The 13,277-nt window shown below is 58.7% G+C and overlaps 1 protein-coding gene across 4 annotated transcripts; it reads left to right on the top strand.

Annotated features, from left to right (window-relative positions):
• The first annotated feature begins 1,276 nt into the window (after positions 1–1,276).
• HINFP (histone H4 transcription factor) lies at positions 1,277–8,884 on the top strand. 4 transcript variants are annotated; one of them, XM_069876410.1, is made up of 10 exons: positions 1,280–1,925; positions 2,403–2,629; positions 2,799–2,910; positions 3,384–3,536; positions 3,939–4,016; positions 4,101–4,221; positions 4,323–4,461; positions 5,027–5,151; positions 5,804–6,327; positions 8,727–8,884. In XM_069876410.1, exons 1-9 carry the CDS (start codon positions 1,763–1,765, stop codon positions 6,324–6,326), a joined length of 1,641 nt encoding a protein of 546 aa, XP_069732511.1. In that variant the 5' UTR covers positions 1,280–1,762; the 3' UTR covers position 6,327; positions 8,727–8,884. The 4 variants fall into 4 exon arrangements, with proteins under 4 accessions (XP_069732513.1, XP_069732511.1, XP_069732512.1 ...); XM_069876411.1 differs by lacking the exon at positions 8,727–8,884 and adding an exon at positions 6,810–7,158; XM_069876412.1 differs by lacking the exons at positions 2,799–2,910; positions 8,727–8,884 and having other exon boundaries at positions 1,277–1,925; positions 3,944–4,016; positions 5,804–7,332.
• The last annotated feature ends 4,393 nt before the right edge of the window (positions 8,885–13,277 follow it).

Genomic DNA, 13,277 nt, shown 5'->3' with positions numbered 1-13,277 from the left:
CTGTTGGGTTTTTAATTGTGATTATTCTTTTTCTTCAGGAGAAAAACAAAATGCAAAGAGCAGCGGCTGGCCAAGGCTGCATCTGCTCCGTCCATCAAGGTAAGTGAGGAAGGCAGAGCTGAAATGATGTTCTGGATAATTCCCAGCATTCTTAGCTTATATAACATTCTTCAGCTTATAAAACAAGCCTTACTTTGGGTCATCCATTCTCACCCACCCCCTCCTGGTACTCGCAGGTGTATCGGTTTCGGCTGACAAGTACCCGAATGGGCACGAGGCGGTGGGTGGATCAGGGAAGCCGGGGCAGATGTGAAGCCACAACAGAAGACGGCTGTCTTCGCTCTGTTAGCAAGAGGCTTAGTTTGCCACCTGCCTCCTGGCAGACTTCCCAGCTAGTTTTGTCTCCTATGCCGGATGTTTACGTACTTTGGTTGGGATATACAAGTTAAATCACAGTCCCATTCAAGCGAAGGGCTTTGCACTGTCCAGGTGTTTTCTGTACTGGTTGCACAATAATTACATTGAAAACAACAGATCCTACAAAAAAGCCACAAATAAATAGAGAGAAAATAAAACCCCAGCCAGCCTTCTTTTAGATGAGATCCATCTTTTACCTTACATTTCCATTTGAAAAGGTGCCTTACTCAGACTTTTGATCTTATTTAGTGAATTTGGGCATGGACTTGCTGTTCCTCACCGCGAGGAGAGCAGCCAGCGCGTGTGACAGGAGTAGGAGCAGCCGTGTGTTGGCAGGGCACGGTTTGTGGCGTGGTTTATACCATCTCATTTGGTTTTAGCCTGTGCCAAAGAAAACTTTCTGGGGCTTGTGTGACTGTTTTGTGTTATAAAAGCCTGGAACAGCAGAGGTAATGGCCGATGTGCATCTGCTTAATTCAAACTGTCCTTTCAATCCCACTTTTCCTTGATGACTGAAGTCATGAAATCCATGTCCAAGGATGTGGAGCTGCTGGAGCGAGGCCAGAGGCCGCAGAGAGCATCTGAGGGCTGGAGCAGCTCTACAGGGGGGCTGAGAGAGCTGGGGTTGCTCGAACTGGAGAAGAGAAGCCTGCGGGGAGACCTTAAAGCAGCTTCCAGTGCTGAACGGGGCTCCGGGAAAGCTCTGGAGGGGCTCTGGATCAGGGAGGGCGCGGGGAGGATGAGGGGAAGGGCTTTAAGATGAGAGGGGGACACTGAGACGAGCCGCCCCGGAACCTTTGTGCGCGGGCGCCGTTTCCGGCCCGGCCGCTGCTCCGCGCGGCTCCCGGCGGGTCCGGAGCCAGAAGGCCCCGCGCGGCTCTCCCCGCTTCCCCGGGGCTCCTCTCCCCCTTTCCTCCCTGCCCTCTTCCCTGGGGCTCTTCCCGCTTCCCAGCCCTTTTCCCCAAGGCTCTCCCTGCCTCCTCACCCGCTTCCCCGTGGCTCTTCCCACCTCCCTTCCCTGCACGCTTCCCTGGTGGCTCTGCCCCCCTTCCCTGCCCCCCTCTCTGCTTCCCTGCCCTTTTCTCCTGGGTCCTTCCGTTTCTTCACCTACTTCCCTGAGGATCTTCCCCCCCACACGTCCCTGCCTGCTTCCCCAAGGCTCTTTCTGCTTCCCTGCTGACTTTGCCAGGGCTCTTCCTCCTTCCTTGGGGTTCTTCCTACTACCCCACCTGCTTGCCTGGGGCTCCCCGCTTCCCCACCCTCCAGTTTCAGGCTGTGGTGGCCACCACGGTGAGGGGAGCCCTTGGGGTTCCCTCCCTGCCCCTTGGGGCTGGCAGCCCCAATCATGCCGCCCACCAAGCCCGGTGGAAAAGGTGCCTTGGCGCTGCAGTGCGAGTGGGAGCTGTGCAGCTATGTGGCCTCGAATATGGAAGAGTTCTGCGAGCACGTGGCCCAGCACCTGCAGCAGCACCTTCCCGGGGAGCACCGGGACGAGGTGGACCCACTTGGTAAGGAGTTGCCAGCCTTAACCACCTTCTGGGAAGAGGGGGAACTGCTCAGTAAGGAGCGAGCAGCGTCCACTGCCTTCCTGAGGAGCACCAAGCTGGGGAGGGGCTCTGAGGAAGTGCAAGGATAGGATGAAGGGGACAGTTTTCACCTGAAAGAGGGGAGGTTGAGATGGGATCTTGGGAAGAAATGTTTTTGCTGTGAGGGTCGGGAGGCCCTCGCCCAGATTGCACAGAAAAGTGGTGGCTGCCCAGTCCCTGGAGGGGTTCAAGGCCAGGTTGGATGGGGCTTAGAGCCCCTGATCCAGTGGGAGGTGTCCCTGATCCAGTGGGAGGTGTCCCTGCCCCTGGCAGGGGTTGGAACTGGATGGGCTTTGAGGTTCCTTCCCACCCACTGAATGATTCCCAAAGAATCATTCAATGATTCTATGAATTTCCATCAGATCATTATGTCCTGTGTATCTCCTGTTTGTTTTGCAGAGGAATACACGTGTTTGTGGCAGGAATGTGGTTTCTGTTCCCCAGAGAGCTCTGCCGACCTCATCCGCCACGTCTATTTCCACTGCTACCACACCAAGCTGAAGCAGTGGGGGCTGCGGGCCCTGCAGAGCCAGTCAGATGTGAGCCACTGCCAGCTGGACTTCCAGAGCCGCAATATCATCCCCGAGATCCAGGAGAACTTTCTGTGTCTGTGGGAGTACTGCGAGGTGAGGACGGAGGGCCCAGTTTCCCTTTCCTGTGTGTGACGTAGTGGCCAAGGGAAGGCAAGCTGCTTATGCCCTGCAGCTCGCCTGTTAAATCGTCTGTTGTGCTCTGGTTGAGGTCAGCTCATCCTGCTCTTTTCACCCTCTTCTGTCCATCCCTGCTCCCCAACAGAGATCCTTTGACAATCCTGAGTGGTTCTACCGGCACGTGGAGGATCACAGCTTCTGTTCGGAGTACAAGGCAGCGGGGAAGGAGAACCATGTGGTCGTCTGTGGGTGGAAAGGTCAGTGAGTGCATGCAAGGCTGCTCTAGAGAGCTTTGCACTGGACTGGATCTCAAGTGTTGTACCCTGTGCTCTTTGGCAGGGTTTCACAGAGCCTCTTGAGCTTCAAAAATATGTGCGCGTGGTCCTAGCAGTGAAATATTCCTGTAGAATTTCCTTCTGGGGATCCAGTTATGTGCTTAAAATTGAATTTTTCATTTATATTGAATTGTTACCTAGAAGAAAAGGCTCCAGTTTAATATTTTCAGTAATTTGTCTCCCTGGTGTACAGTTGCCGTAGCTGCTTGCAGTGAGGAGAGCCTGTGCCAGTTGTACCCTGGTGATCTTAACCTGCTGTGACCCTTCTCTGTGGGGTTTTTGGAGCTGGGAGTTGATCCTTGCTAGTCAAAACAAGCAAGAAGTCTGCTGTGCAGTCAGGTTGTGGTTCGTGACCCGTGTGTGAAGGATCTTAATGGCATTCTCTTTCTGTTTAGACTGCGACTGCACCTTCAAGGGCCGCTGCAAACTGCGGGAGCACCTGCGCAGCCACACGCAGGAGAAGGTGGTGGCCTGTCCCACCTGTGGGGGCATGTTCGCCAACAACACCAAGTTCTTTGACCATATCCGCCGTCAGACTGCGCTGGACCGTAAGCTGCTGCGGGTGGAGGAGGGAGGGGGCTGTGAGCAGTCGGTTTGTTAGAGCTGCCTGCTGTCTGCGAGCAAAGGGCAGGAGTGTGCTTGGAAACAGCCTGGCTTCTGCAGGAAAGCTGGGGAGGGGCTGTTTGTCAGGGAGTGCGGGGATAGGATGAGGGGAAATGGTTTTGAGCTGAGAGATGGGAGATTGAGATGAGATCTTGAGAAGAAATTGTTCACTGTGGGTGGTAATTGTTTACTGTAGTCAGTGCCTGCTGTCTCTGCCTGGAGAGAAGGGTTCCCAGCTCCTCTTAAATACCTCTTTTTCTTACTTGCTGCTCTCTGTGCTGTTTTCTATGCTTTGATCTCTTTTTCTCACCACCCCCTCCCCTTTCTCCCTGGCCACGATGCTGCAGAGCAGAGGTTTCAATGTTCTCACTGCTCCAAGAGGTTTGCCACGGAGAGGCTGCTCCGTGACCACATGAGGAACCACGGTGAGTGACGGCCCCTTCTCCTGGCGGAAGCTCTGTGCTCTCTTCTGCTTGATGTTCATGTTCCCCACCCATCCTTTTGCACAGTGAACCATTACAAGTGCCCTCTGTGTGACATGACCTGCCCGCTGCCCTCCTCCCTGCGCAATCACATCCGTTTTCGGCACAGCGAGGAGCGGCCATTCAAGTGTGACTACTGTGACTACAGGTGAGGACCAGGGCTTTCCGTCTTCTCAGACTGGAAGCACCCAGAAGCGTGTGCACGTGCTGCACAGTGTTCAGCTTTGTTCTCTTACTGTTTCCTTTTAGCTGCAAGAATCTCATTGACTTGAGGAAACATCTGGACACACACAGCAAAGAGCCGGCCTATCGCTGCGAGTTTGAGGCTTGCAGCTTCAGCGCACGTTCCCTCTGCTCCATCAAACTGCACTACCGCAAAGTCCATGAGGTGGGAAGGGGGCAGAGGGCTGTTCTGTGGTGTGCTCTCTCCCAGTGAGGCTGAGAACTGCAACGTGCTGTACAGAAGCACGGCCTCAAGATGTGCCAGGGAGGATTTAGTTTGGATGTTAGGAGGAATTTCTTTACTGAAAGGATTGTCAAGCGTTGGAAGAGGCTGCCCAGGAAGGTAGTTGGGTCCCATTCCTGCAAGTATTTTAAAGACGAGTAGGTGTTGTACCAGGGGACAGACAGGTGGTATCAGCAGGGCTGGATCGATGGCTTGACTTGATAATCTTAAAGCTCTTTTCCAAACAAAATTCTTATGTGATTTTGTGATGCATAAGGAAATAAGTTGAAGTCCTGTGAAGTGCCCCAGGCTGACCAGGGCTGTAGGAGTGAGAGGTCAGGTTGCATTCCTCTCTTGCTGATGCTGTCATGATGATTCTGTGATTCACTTTATAATTTTATGTCGGTCTTCTCAGAGAACCGGATTCCTCCTTTCACACATACGTATGGGTGCCAGGCCCTCTAGTCGGCCTCACCTGGGTATTCACATACCTCTCTCTGCCCTTCAGGGTGACGCAGAGCCCCGGTACAAGTGCCATGTCTGTGACAAGTGCTTCACGCGTGGAAACAACCTCACTGTCCACCTCAGGAAGAAACACCAGTTCAAATGGCCCTCAGGCCATCCTCGCTTCAGGTACTGCCCATCCTTAGCTCCTCACTACCTCCTCTCTGGTGCAGGAGGCAGCTGGGGCTCCATCCTGCGCCTTGGCAGTGTTTGGGTTCTGGTGCTTGCCTGTAATGTGCTCAGGACCTGGGCAGCAAGCGTTCCGTGGGATTTGGCACAACAACAGCAGAGTTGGGTGGCAGCTCTAGCACTGCATCAGAAATTGGGGTAAGGGCAGCAGTGGTGCCATTGCAGCTGCATCTGGTGTAATGTTTCTGAGCTCACCAAGGGCCAGGTCCAGGTTTCCCACTCTAGAGGGAGCTGCTGCAGATCAGTCTCTTGACAGATGCCTCTGCTGTATCCTCTCGGAAGCTCCAAAGGGTTTCCGGAACCTATAAGATGGAAGAGGATGGACTTCAAATGTGCCCAGGAAAGCAGAGTGGTGGAAGGGGGTGGGCTTGGGATATACTAGAGAGGCATGGAAGGAAGTTCAGAAGCCGCCACGTGGATGTGCTTTTAGGGGTAGAGGATGAAGGGTTTTTACTTTACTTGCCAAGTATCATCTGAATAGCACTGGGTATTGCAACCTGGAATACAGTGCCCCTTCCTTGGCTGCTGCTGCTGGCCTCTTGAAGGGGCTGAGTGGTGGCTGGCTCCATCACCCCTGCCTGTCTCCGCTCAGGTACAAGGAACACGAGGATGGCTACATGAGGCTGCAGCTGGTGCGTTACGAGAGCGTGGAGCTCACGGAGCAGCTGCTGAAGGACAAAGAGAAGCGAGGGGAGGCACTGGATGGCTCAGCTGAGTGTGTGGTGCTTTCTGAGGGTGAGGGCAACCTCCAGGGCATCATTCTGGAGGGCCCGGCAGAGGCTCCCCTAGCGGAAAACAGGGTCACCGAGCTGCCAACGGTCCCGTTACGCCCAGCAGCCTGCTCTGCTGACAACCCTGAGCCAGCGTGGTTGAGTGCCTTCCCGGGAGCAGCACTGGCATCGGAACAAGAAGCTGGCACCCCGGCCAACCCCATCATCCGTGTGGTGAACCGGACCAACGAGCACGGGGTGAGCGAGACTGTGTATTATGTCATGGCCCGCACATCCGCTGAGGAGCAGGTGGCAGCACCCAGCGGGCTGGCTGTGGAGCAGGAGGAGAACGTCATGGACCGTCTGCAGAAGACAGCTGAGGAGCTGGGCATCCAGATCGTGTGAGGTGCTCACCTTCCTCTCTGCACGTGGAAAACTGTGGTCTCTGTGGGATGTACTGGTGGGGGAGGCAGGGAAGTGCTTGGAGGGAGAGGGTTGAGCTTGTCTTCACCTGCCTGCAGCTGGTTGGCTTCCCCCACGGCTGCCCCAGCCTCGTTGGCTGCCGGTTCTGGTCAGCAGTGGGAGAGAGGAAGGGCAGGACTCTCAGTTGTGGGTCAAGAGATCTGAACTGGTAAGAGCTGTCTCCTCCATTTGGGGATTAGGGAATAGCAAGATTGTCTCACGGTTCTGGGAGGTTTGGCCGTAGCCTGATGCAGGTGTCCCCTCTTGGTCACTTGCTGTGCTGTGGTCCCTGCTGCTGCGTGGTGGCCATGTCAGCCCTTACTGAGCCTGATCCTCACCTGGGATCTTCCCAGGCAGGGAAGAGCAGACACTGTGGCTGGAGCCTCTTCCCTGGGGAGATGTCCTTAGTGGGCCTGTTCTCCCCAGTCCATACAGTGTTCTCCAAGAGATGGCTGCCTTCCTTCCGCCTTCATCAGCACTTTACTACACATCATCTTGCACAGCTCAGCTGGTGGTGGTTGCGCCGCTGTTGCCGTTCAGTGCACTGATCTCTGGGAGGAGGGGGCTGCTTACAGGCTCCCACTCCCCTGCAGCTCTGGGGCATTGGGAGCTTCCTGCTTTTGTCCTGCCCTGGGTTTCCTCCCCACGTTGGGGTTTGGGCTCCTGCTTGGGCAAAGTGTACTTTGGCAAGACAAATAAAAGTTGTCCTGCCAGGCCAGCCGGCGTCTGGGATCTGTTTCAGCCCCATCATTGTGAGCCGTGGCACATTGTGGGGAGAGGGTGAGAAATGCCTGGAGCCTGCAGTGTGGAAGGTGGGCACTGGGCACCTCCCAGAATCTTGTGACATGTCCTTCATGCTGCCACTTGGTGCTTCTGGTGACTGTCTTGGAGAAGGCATTGTTCCATGTCCCCAGAGGCTGCACTGATGACCAGGTTTAGCTTTGGCATGGTGGCTCCCCTCTGTCATGATGCAGGTTTTATTTTTACCGCCTCCTTCAGGGCGTGCTTGTCAGCTGCCTGCTACACCACAGAGATCAGCCCGCGCTTGTGGGCAGAGCCCTTTTGGCAAGAGATTCTGATGAGGACAGTGTGAAACTGGTGTCCGTAGAGGGACGGTTGGGGCCTCACTGCCGTGTGTGTGGAGGTGATGTGTGTGCATAGAACCATGGGATGGTTTGGGTTGGAAGGGACCTCAAAGCCCATCAGTCCCACCCCTGCCCTGGGCAGGGACACCTCCCACTGCATCAGGGTCTCCAAGCCCCATCCAGCCTGGCCTTGAACCCCTCCAGGGATGGGGCAGCCACCACTGCTCTGGGCAGCCTGGGCCAGGGCCTCCCCACCCTCACGGGAAATCATTTCTCCCTAAGATCTCATCTCAACCTCCCCTCTCTCAGCTGAAAACCATTCCCCCTTGTCCTGTCCCCACCCTCCCTGATCAAGAGACCCTCCCCATCTTCCCTGGAGCCCCTTTCAGTACTGGAAGCCACCCTAAGGTCATGCGCTGTCCCTGGGCCATCCCCAGCCTTCCCGCCCCTGCCAGCCCTCGCTCCCTGGTACTTGGCAGGCCTGGGCCAAGGATACTTTCGAGAGAAGGGCCTCGTGCCAGCCGTGCATTCGCAGCACTTCCAGCTTGGCTCTTTCCAGCATGCGGGACTCTGCTGCCAAAGCCCCGGCCGCGCCTGCAGCATCTCGGGCTGCAGCACTCCTGCACTCCCTGAGCATGAGGTGTAGGGAGCAGCGCTTGGTGGGAGATGTCCCTTTAAACACCGGGTCCAGGGAGGGTAATCTGCCAGAGATTATCTGCTGGGGAGAGGATTGGCATTAAGGGGAATGTCTCCTCCCTTCCCCCATGTCCTATAGCATCTCCTGTTCTCTGTGTATGGAAAACCAACTTCACTTTCTCCCTGGCGAGCAGAGCGGGGGCCTTTGATTTGCGGGGCAAGGGGAGGAGGGCAGAGTGCGCTATGGGACTGGGGCTCCTCTTCCTTGCCACGCTGGCCGTGCTGGTCTCCTGCGAGGACCCAGAAGGTAATGGGGTGTTTAGGGCAAGAAGGGCTTATAGGGTGGCCCAGAGCTGCTGACACCTGGCTGGGTTGGTCTTCCCCAGCTGTGAACAAAGCTTTTGTCCTGTCCCTGTGCTGTCTTGGCACATGGAAAGCAGGAGTTGGCTTTCGGAAGACCTGAGGGCCACTAGAGGATGTGTTCCTCACCACAAAGGGAGTCAAAGGGTGGGTTGAGATGAGCTGGGATCGTCCCACCTCAGTGTGTGTCTCTGAGGGCTCTGGAGCTGGTGGGAAGGGCCGCCAGCCCAACCCTGCTCTGCCTTGCTCCCTGTGGCACCAGGAGACCCGGACACTTACTGGTCTGGCACAGCACCCATCTGCGTGGGGGGCTGCAAGGGGAAGCACAAGGAGCTGAAGAGGAGCCAGTGCGGGAACGGCAGCTGCTGCTGGCTGGGCTACAAGTCCTTCTGCAGAGGTACAGCCAGAGCGGGGACAGCGGGGCACCCGGGGGGGCTGCAGGGCTTGGGGAGGGCAGGTTGTGTGCCACGCACGTGTCCGTGGAGTCTCCCAGCAGCCGGGTCCTGGGAGCACAACTGGATGCAGCCTGGGGCACCCATAGATCCTACCCCAGACCTACAGCCTTCTCTGCGTGCATCCCCTTGGGCTGCACATGGCGCTGGCCCCGTGCTGCCCTCGGCACCCTCCGTGTCCCCAGTGAACTGCGGGCGGCCCGAAGCGGATTTCCACTCGGTGGTGCACGGCAACGACTGGTGGGTGGGCTCGGTGGTGCGGTACAGCTGCCGCCCCGGGTTCCTGCTGCTGGGGGACCCGGCCAGCGCCTGCCAGTCCGACGGCCGCTGGACGCCCAAACCTACCTGCCTCCGTGAGTACCTGGGGCTGCGGGCGGGAGGGCTGCGGGCACGGCTCCCACCTCGCGAGAGGGCGAGAGGGAATGGCCTCAAGCTGCGCGAGGGGAGGTTTGGGTTGGTCATCAGGAGAAACTTCTTCCCTGAAAGGGTTCTCGGGCACTGGAGCAGCTGCCCACAGAGGTGGTGGAGTCACCATCCCTGGAGGGTTTAAAGACTGGGACATTATGTGCTTAGGGATACGATTTAATAGTGGACAGGTATGGTTGGACCCGGTGATCTCAAAGGTGTTTTCCAACCTAGGGATTCTATGATTCCCATCCCCCTGTCCCCCCAGCCCGCTGCTGGGCACCCTGTGACACGCTCCAGTCCTGCTCTTGCAGGGATCTGCCTGCGTGGCCGCATCGAGATCAGCGAGCGGGATATAACGGGGAAGTGCTCCTCGTCCTGCAGCTCCCAGACCCACCTGGGAGCCTTCCTCAACCGGGGCTGCATCAAGATCTCAGCCTGTGTCACCAAGTACTCAGGCTGGGCCCGCTGGTTCCTGCGCTGTGATGTCTGCGAGTGCGACTGCCACGTCCCGTGCGGTGGCTCCTGGTAGCAGTTTTCCACCTTTGGTAAGAGTCTGGCTCACTGTTTCACGGGAAGGGCTGGCGCTGGGGGCTGGGGGGCTGCCGGAGAGCTCAAGACCTGCTGCTCTTGCTGCCCTTACAGCTTCCTTCAGGCAGAGCTGGACCACCCATCGCTGTGACCACTGGCCCCACGCTGAGGGAGGCTTCCACCCTGGGTGTTTTCTTGCCTTCACCATCTCCATCACGGTGCTTCTTCCACAAGCTCCATCCATCCCAAGGCAGAGCTGGACAGAGGGCTCTGCTCATCGTCCCATTCCACGTGCAGAGCTCGCAGGGCTCTGCAGCCTGGCTAGAGCTGGGGAATGGAGTGTTACAGCGGGACAAACGAGCCTCCCTGGGAGCCAGCGGTGTGTGGGAAGCTCTCAGCTCCTGAGTGAAAAGCCCTTCCCGTGGCCTGGTTTGCACACTGGCTGCAGGACATGCTCCTTCCAAGGATCCACAGTCTTGCCCCGCGAGCCCGTTTCCCCAGGGACTCCTCTTGGGGCCACAAAGAGATGCGGTAGCTGATGCCCGGCAGCTGATGGGTAAGGAGCTGTAAGGGAGGTGTCCTGAGCACAGCAGGTCCTGCAGCTGGAGAAAAAGACCTGGGGTGTGGGTGCACCAAGACTAGTTCCAGGTGCTTGAGAAGGGAGCTGGGGCTGTGGGCTCTCTGCCTGCCATGGGGACTGCGAGCCTGTGGGGCCCTTGGGAGCATGGCTGTAACCCTGGGGTTTGCCTCTCAGGAGTGGGTTTCTGACCAGATTCCCTTCCTCAATCTCTTCACTCTCCCCGCTGGCCCCTCACTCCTCAGGAGGGCGACGGTCGGAGGTTGCACTCATGCTGATTCTCCTTCCTGAGGAGCACCAGGCTGGGGAGGGCTCTTTCTCAGGGAGGGCAGGGATAGGATGAAGGGGAACGATTTTCACCTGAAAGAGGGGAGATTGAGATGAGCTCTTGGGAAGAAATGTTTTGCTGTGAGGGTGAGGAGGCCCTGGCCCAGGTTGCCCAGAGCAGGGGTGGCTGCCCCATCCCTGGAGGGGTTCCAGGCCAGGTTGGATGGGGCTTGGAGCCCCTGATCCAGTGGGAGGTGTCCCTGCCCATGGCATGTGGGATTGGAATTAGATGGTCTTTAAGCTCATTTAACTCAAACCATTCCACAATTCTGCAATTCTCTACAATGGATGTGCCTGTCACGCCTTTTGCTCCGTGAGGTGATGACTTCAGACCTCCAGACGGAGCTTGCTCCATGGTGACCTCCTTGTAGCCTCCTCCCGCCCAGCCCTAGTCTCTCCACTGGCTCCATCCTGCTCTCCATGGACCCAATTCCCCATCCCTCCTAAGCTCTGTCCCAGCCCCAGCCTGGCTGTGGGAGGCGAAAGCTTTCCTTGGCTCAACAGATGGATTTTTAATTAATACTCTCGTTAGTGCCACTCATTTCCATATGTCTTTCAGGTTTAAGTGCTGTGGTGGGTGAGAGGTGTGAGTAACAGCGAGGACGGAGCCAGGCGTGGTGCTGGAGCCTGGGGGGACAGGGGCTTGTGTGGTGGGGACAGAGCCCGGGCTGGGGGGCACCGTCCTGTCCTCGGGGCCAGATGAGATGCCCCAGCCCAGCCTTTTGGTGCCCCAGGTCGGCTTTCCAAGCAGCTGCTCCCATTGCAGCCCCAGTTCACCCATTATGACCCCAATTTCACCCTTTACAGCCCCAGTTTCACCCATTGCAGCCCCAGTTGTGGTGGCTCTGTGCTGGTGTGTCCCCCACCCCGAGTCAGTGTAGGGTCTGGGGGTGCCAGGAATGCCCTGGGGGCGGGGAGCGGGATGGAAATGGGGGAGCTCGAGGGGCTCTGCCCGCCTCGTGCTCAGCAGGGAGGGATGCTGGGGGGCTGGGGGGCAGGGCTGGCGGCCCCCAGGCTTGTTCGCTGAGGATGCCGGGTGGCTGAGGATGCGAAAGGAAACCGCCTGGTCCCTTTAAGAGGATTTTTCTCTGCCTGGCGGAGCTGCCGGCCCGGGGAGCCCATCCCGCCCCGACCCGCAGCGGGGACGGAGCCGGCGAGAGAGGCGCTGGGGGGACGCGAAGCGCTGCGGGTTCGGGGTGCGGAGCCCCCCACCCCCCTGCTGGCCGGCCCCGCGCGGGGATGGGGAGGGGATCCCGGCCGGGGACCCGCGGGGGCCGCTCCCAGCCTTTTTCCCGGTGCTGAGCCCGGAGCGGCTGCCTCCGAGCCCCCCCCGACCCCCCCTCCCTCGGGCATCGCCCCTTTGTCTGCGGAGCGAGGAGGAGCAGGGGGGCGAGGAGCCGCCCCGAGCTGCAGGTGAGACCCCAGGGATGGAGAGAGGGGCTGGGGTGGGAGGGAGGGAGGGAGGAGGCAGGGATGGAGGGATGGAGGATGAAGCTCCTTCCCCACCCACCGCCTCGGGGATGCGCTGAGCCGGGCGGAGCGGCTCTTCGGGGCTTTATCGGTGCTGGAACGCCCGAGGAGTCAAGGTGAGCCGGGGAGGGGGTCGTGCTCGGTGCCCCCGAGCCCCTGTTCCCAGGGACCCGGCGCCGGGAGCATCGCGGGGATGGGGACCCGAGCGCCGGGTGCCGCATCCCTCCCTCCCCTCCTTCCTCAGGGATGGGTTTTTTCCAGCCTCGACAAGGGCTCTGCCTGCAGCGGGGACAAGATTCGGGCGCAGCTCCTTGTGAAGCCGGATTCCCTTTTTGGGGATCGGGGTGTGTGTGATGCAGCTGCGGCCAAAGAGCCGCCGCAGCCCGTGCCTCAGCAAAATGTGGGTTAGCCGAGCGACAGGGACCCCAGCCCTGGGGAGAGGGGGTGCTGGGCCCAGGAGCAGCTCGGGACCCTCTTCCCGGTGATGCAGAGATCCCCGATCCATCCCTGGGCTGCAGTGGGAGCTGGGCTCCGCGTGCTCCCTACCCTGCGGGGCTCAGCATCCCCATCTCCGCAGAGCCCTCACGCCCGGCGGGGATGCAGGGAGCAGGGATGCAGGGAGCAGGGATGCAGGGATGCTGCCCGGCAGGAGAGCGTTGGGGCGTCTGCGTTGGCATCGTGCAGCGGCCCCAGCTCAGCGCTGGCCTGGGCTCTCGAGCCGTGCTGGTGGGAGCTGGGAAGGTGAAATAAGCCAAGGGAGGCAGGGAAGGGCTGGCACCAGCAGACCCCCCGCCCCGCTCTGTTAGCTCTGTCCCAGCAAGCACCCTGGGCACCAGCAGAGGGTCTGATCTATCCAGGGGGCTCTGCCTCCAGAGCTAGGACCTCGCTGGAACACTCTGCTTGCTTGGCTTCCAGCACTTATGTCCCCTGGGCCCTGGCCAGGCCAGGCAGGGGTAATTCCTGGTGAGTCTTTAGGGATGTCCAGGCACAGTGAGGTGCTCCCCATCAAGGGCAGGACATCAGCTCTCCCCCCTCCTGTCCTGCACCCACC

This window comes from Phaenicophaeus curvirostris, chromosome 25 (genome assembly GCF_032191515.1).
Source record: "Phaenicophaeus curvirostris isolate KB17595 chromosome 25, BPBGC_Pcur_1.0, whole genome shotgun sequence".
Lineage (NCBI taxonomy): Eukaryota > Metazoa > Chordata > Aves > Cuculiformes > Cuculidae > Phaenicophaeus > Phaenicophaeus curvirostris.
Note: the sequence above shows the minus strand (reverse complement) of the source record. Positions and strands in the feature narration are given on the sequence as shown.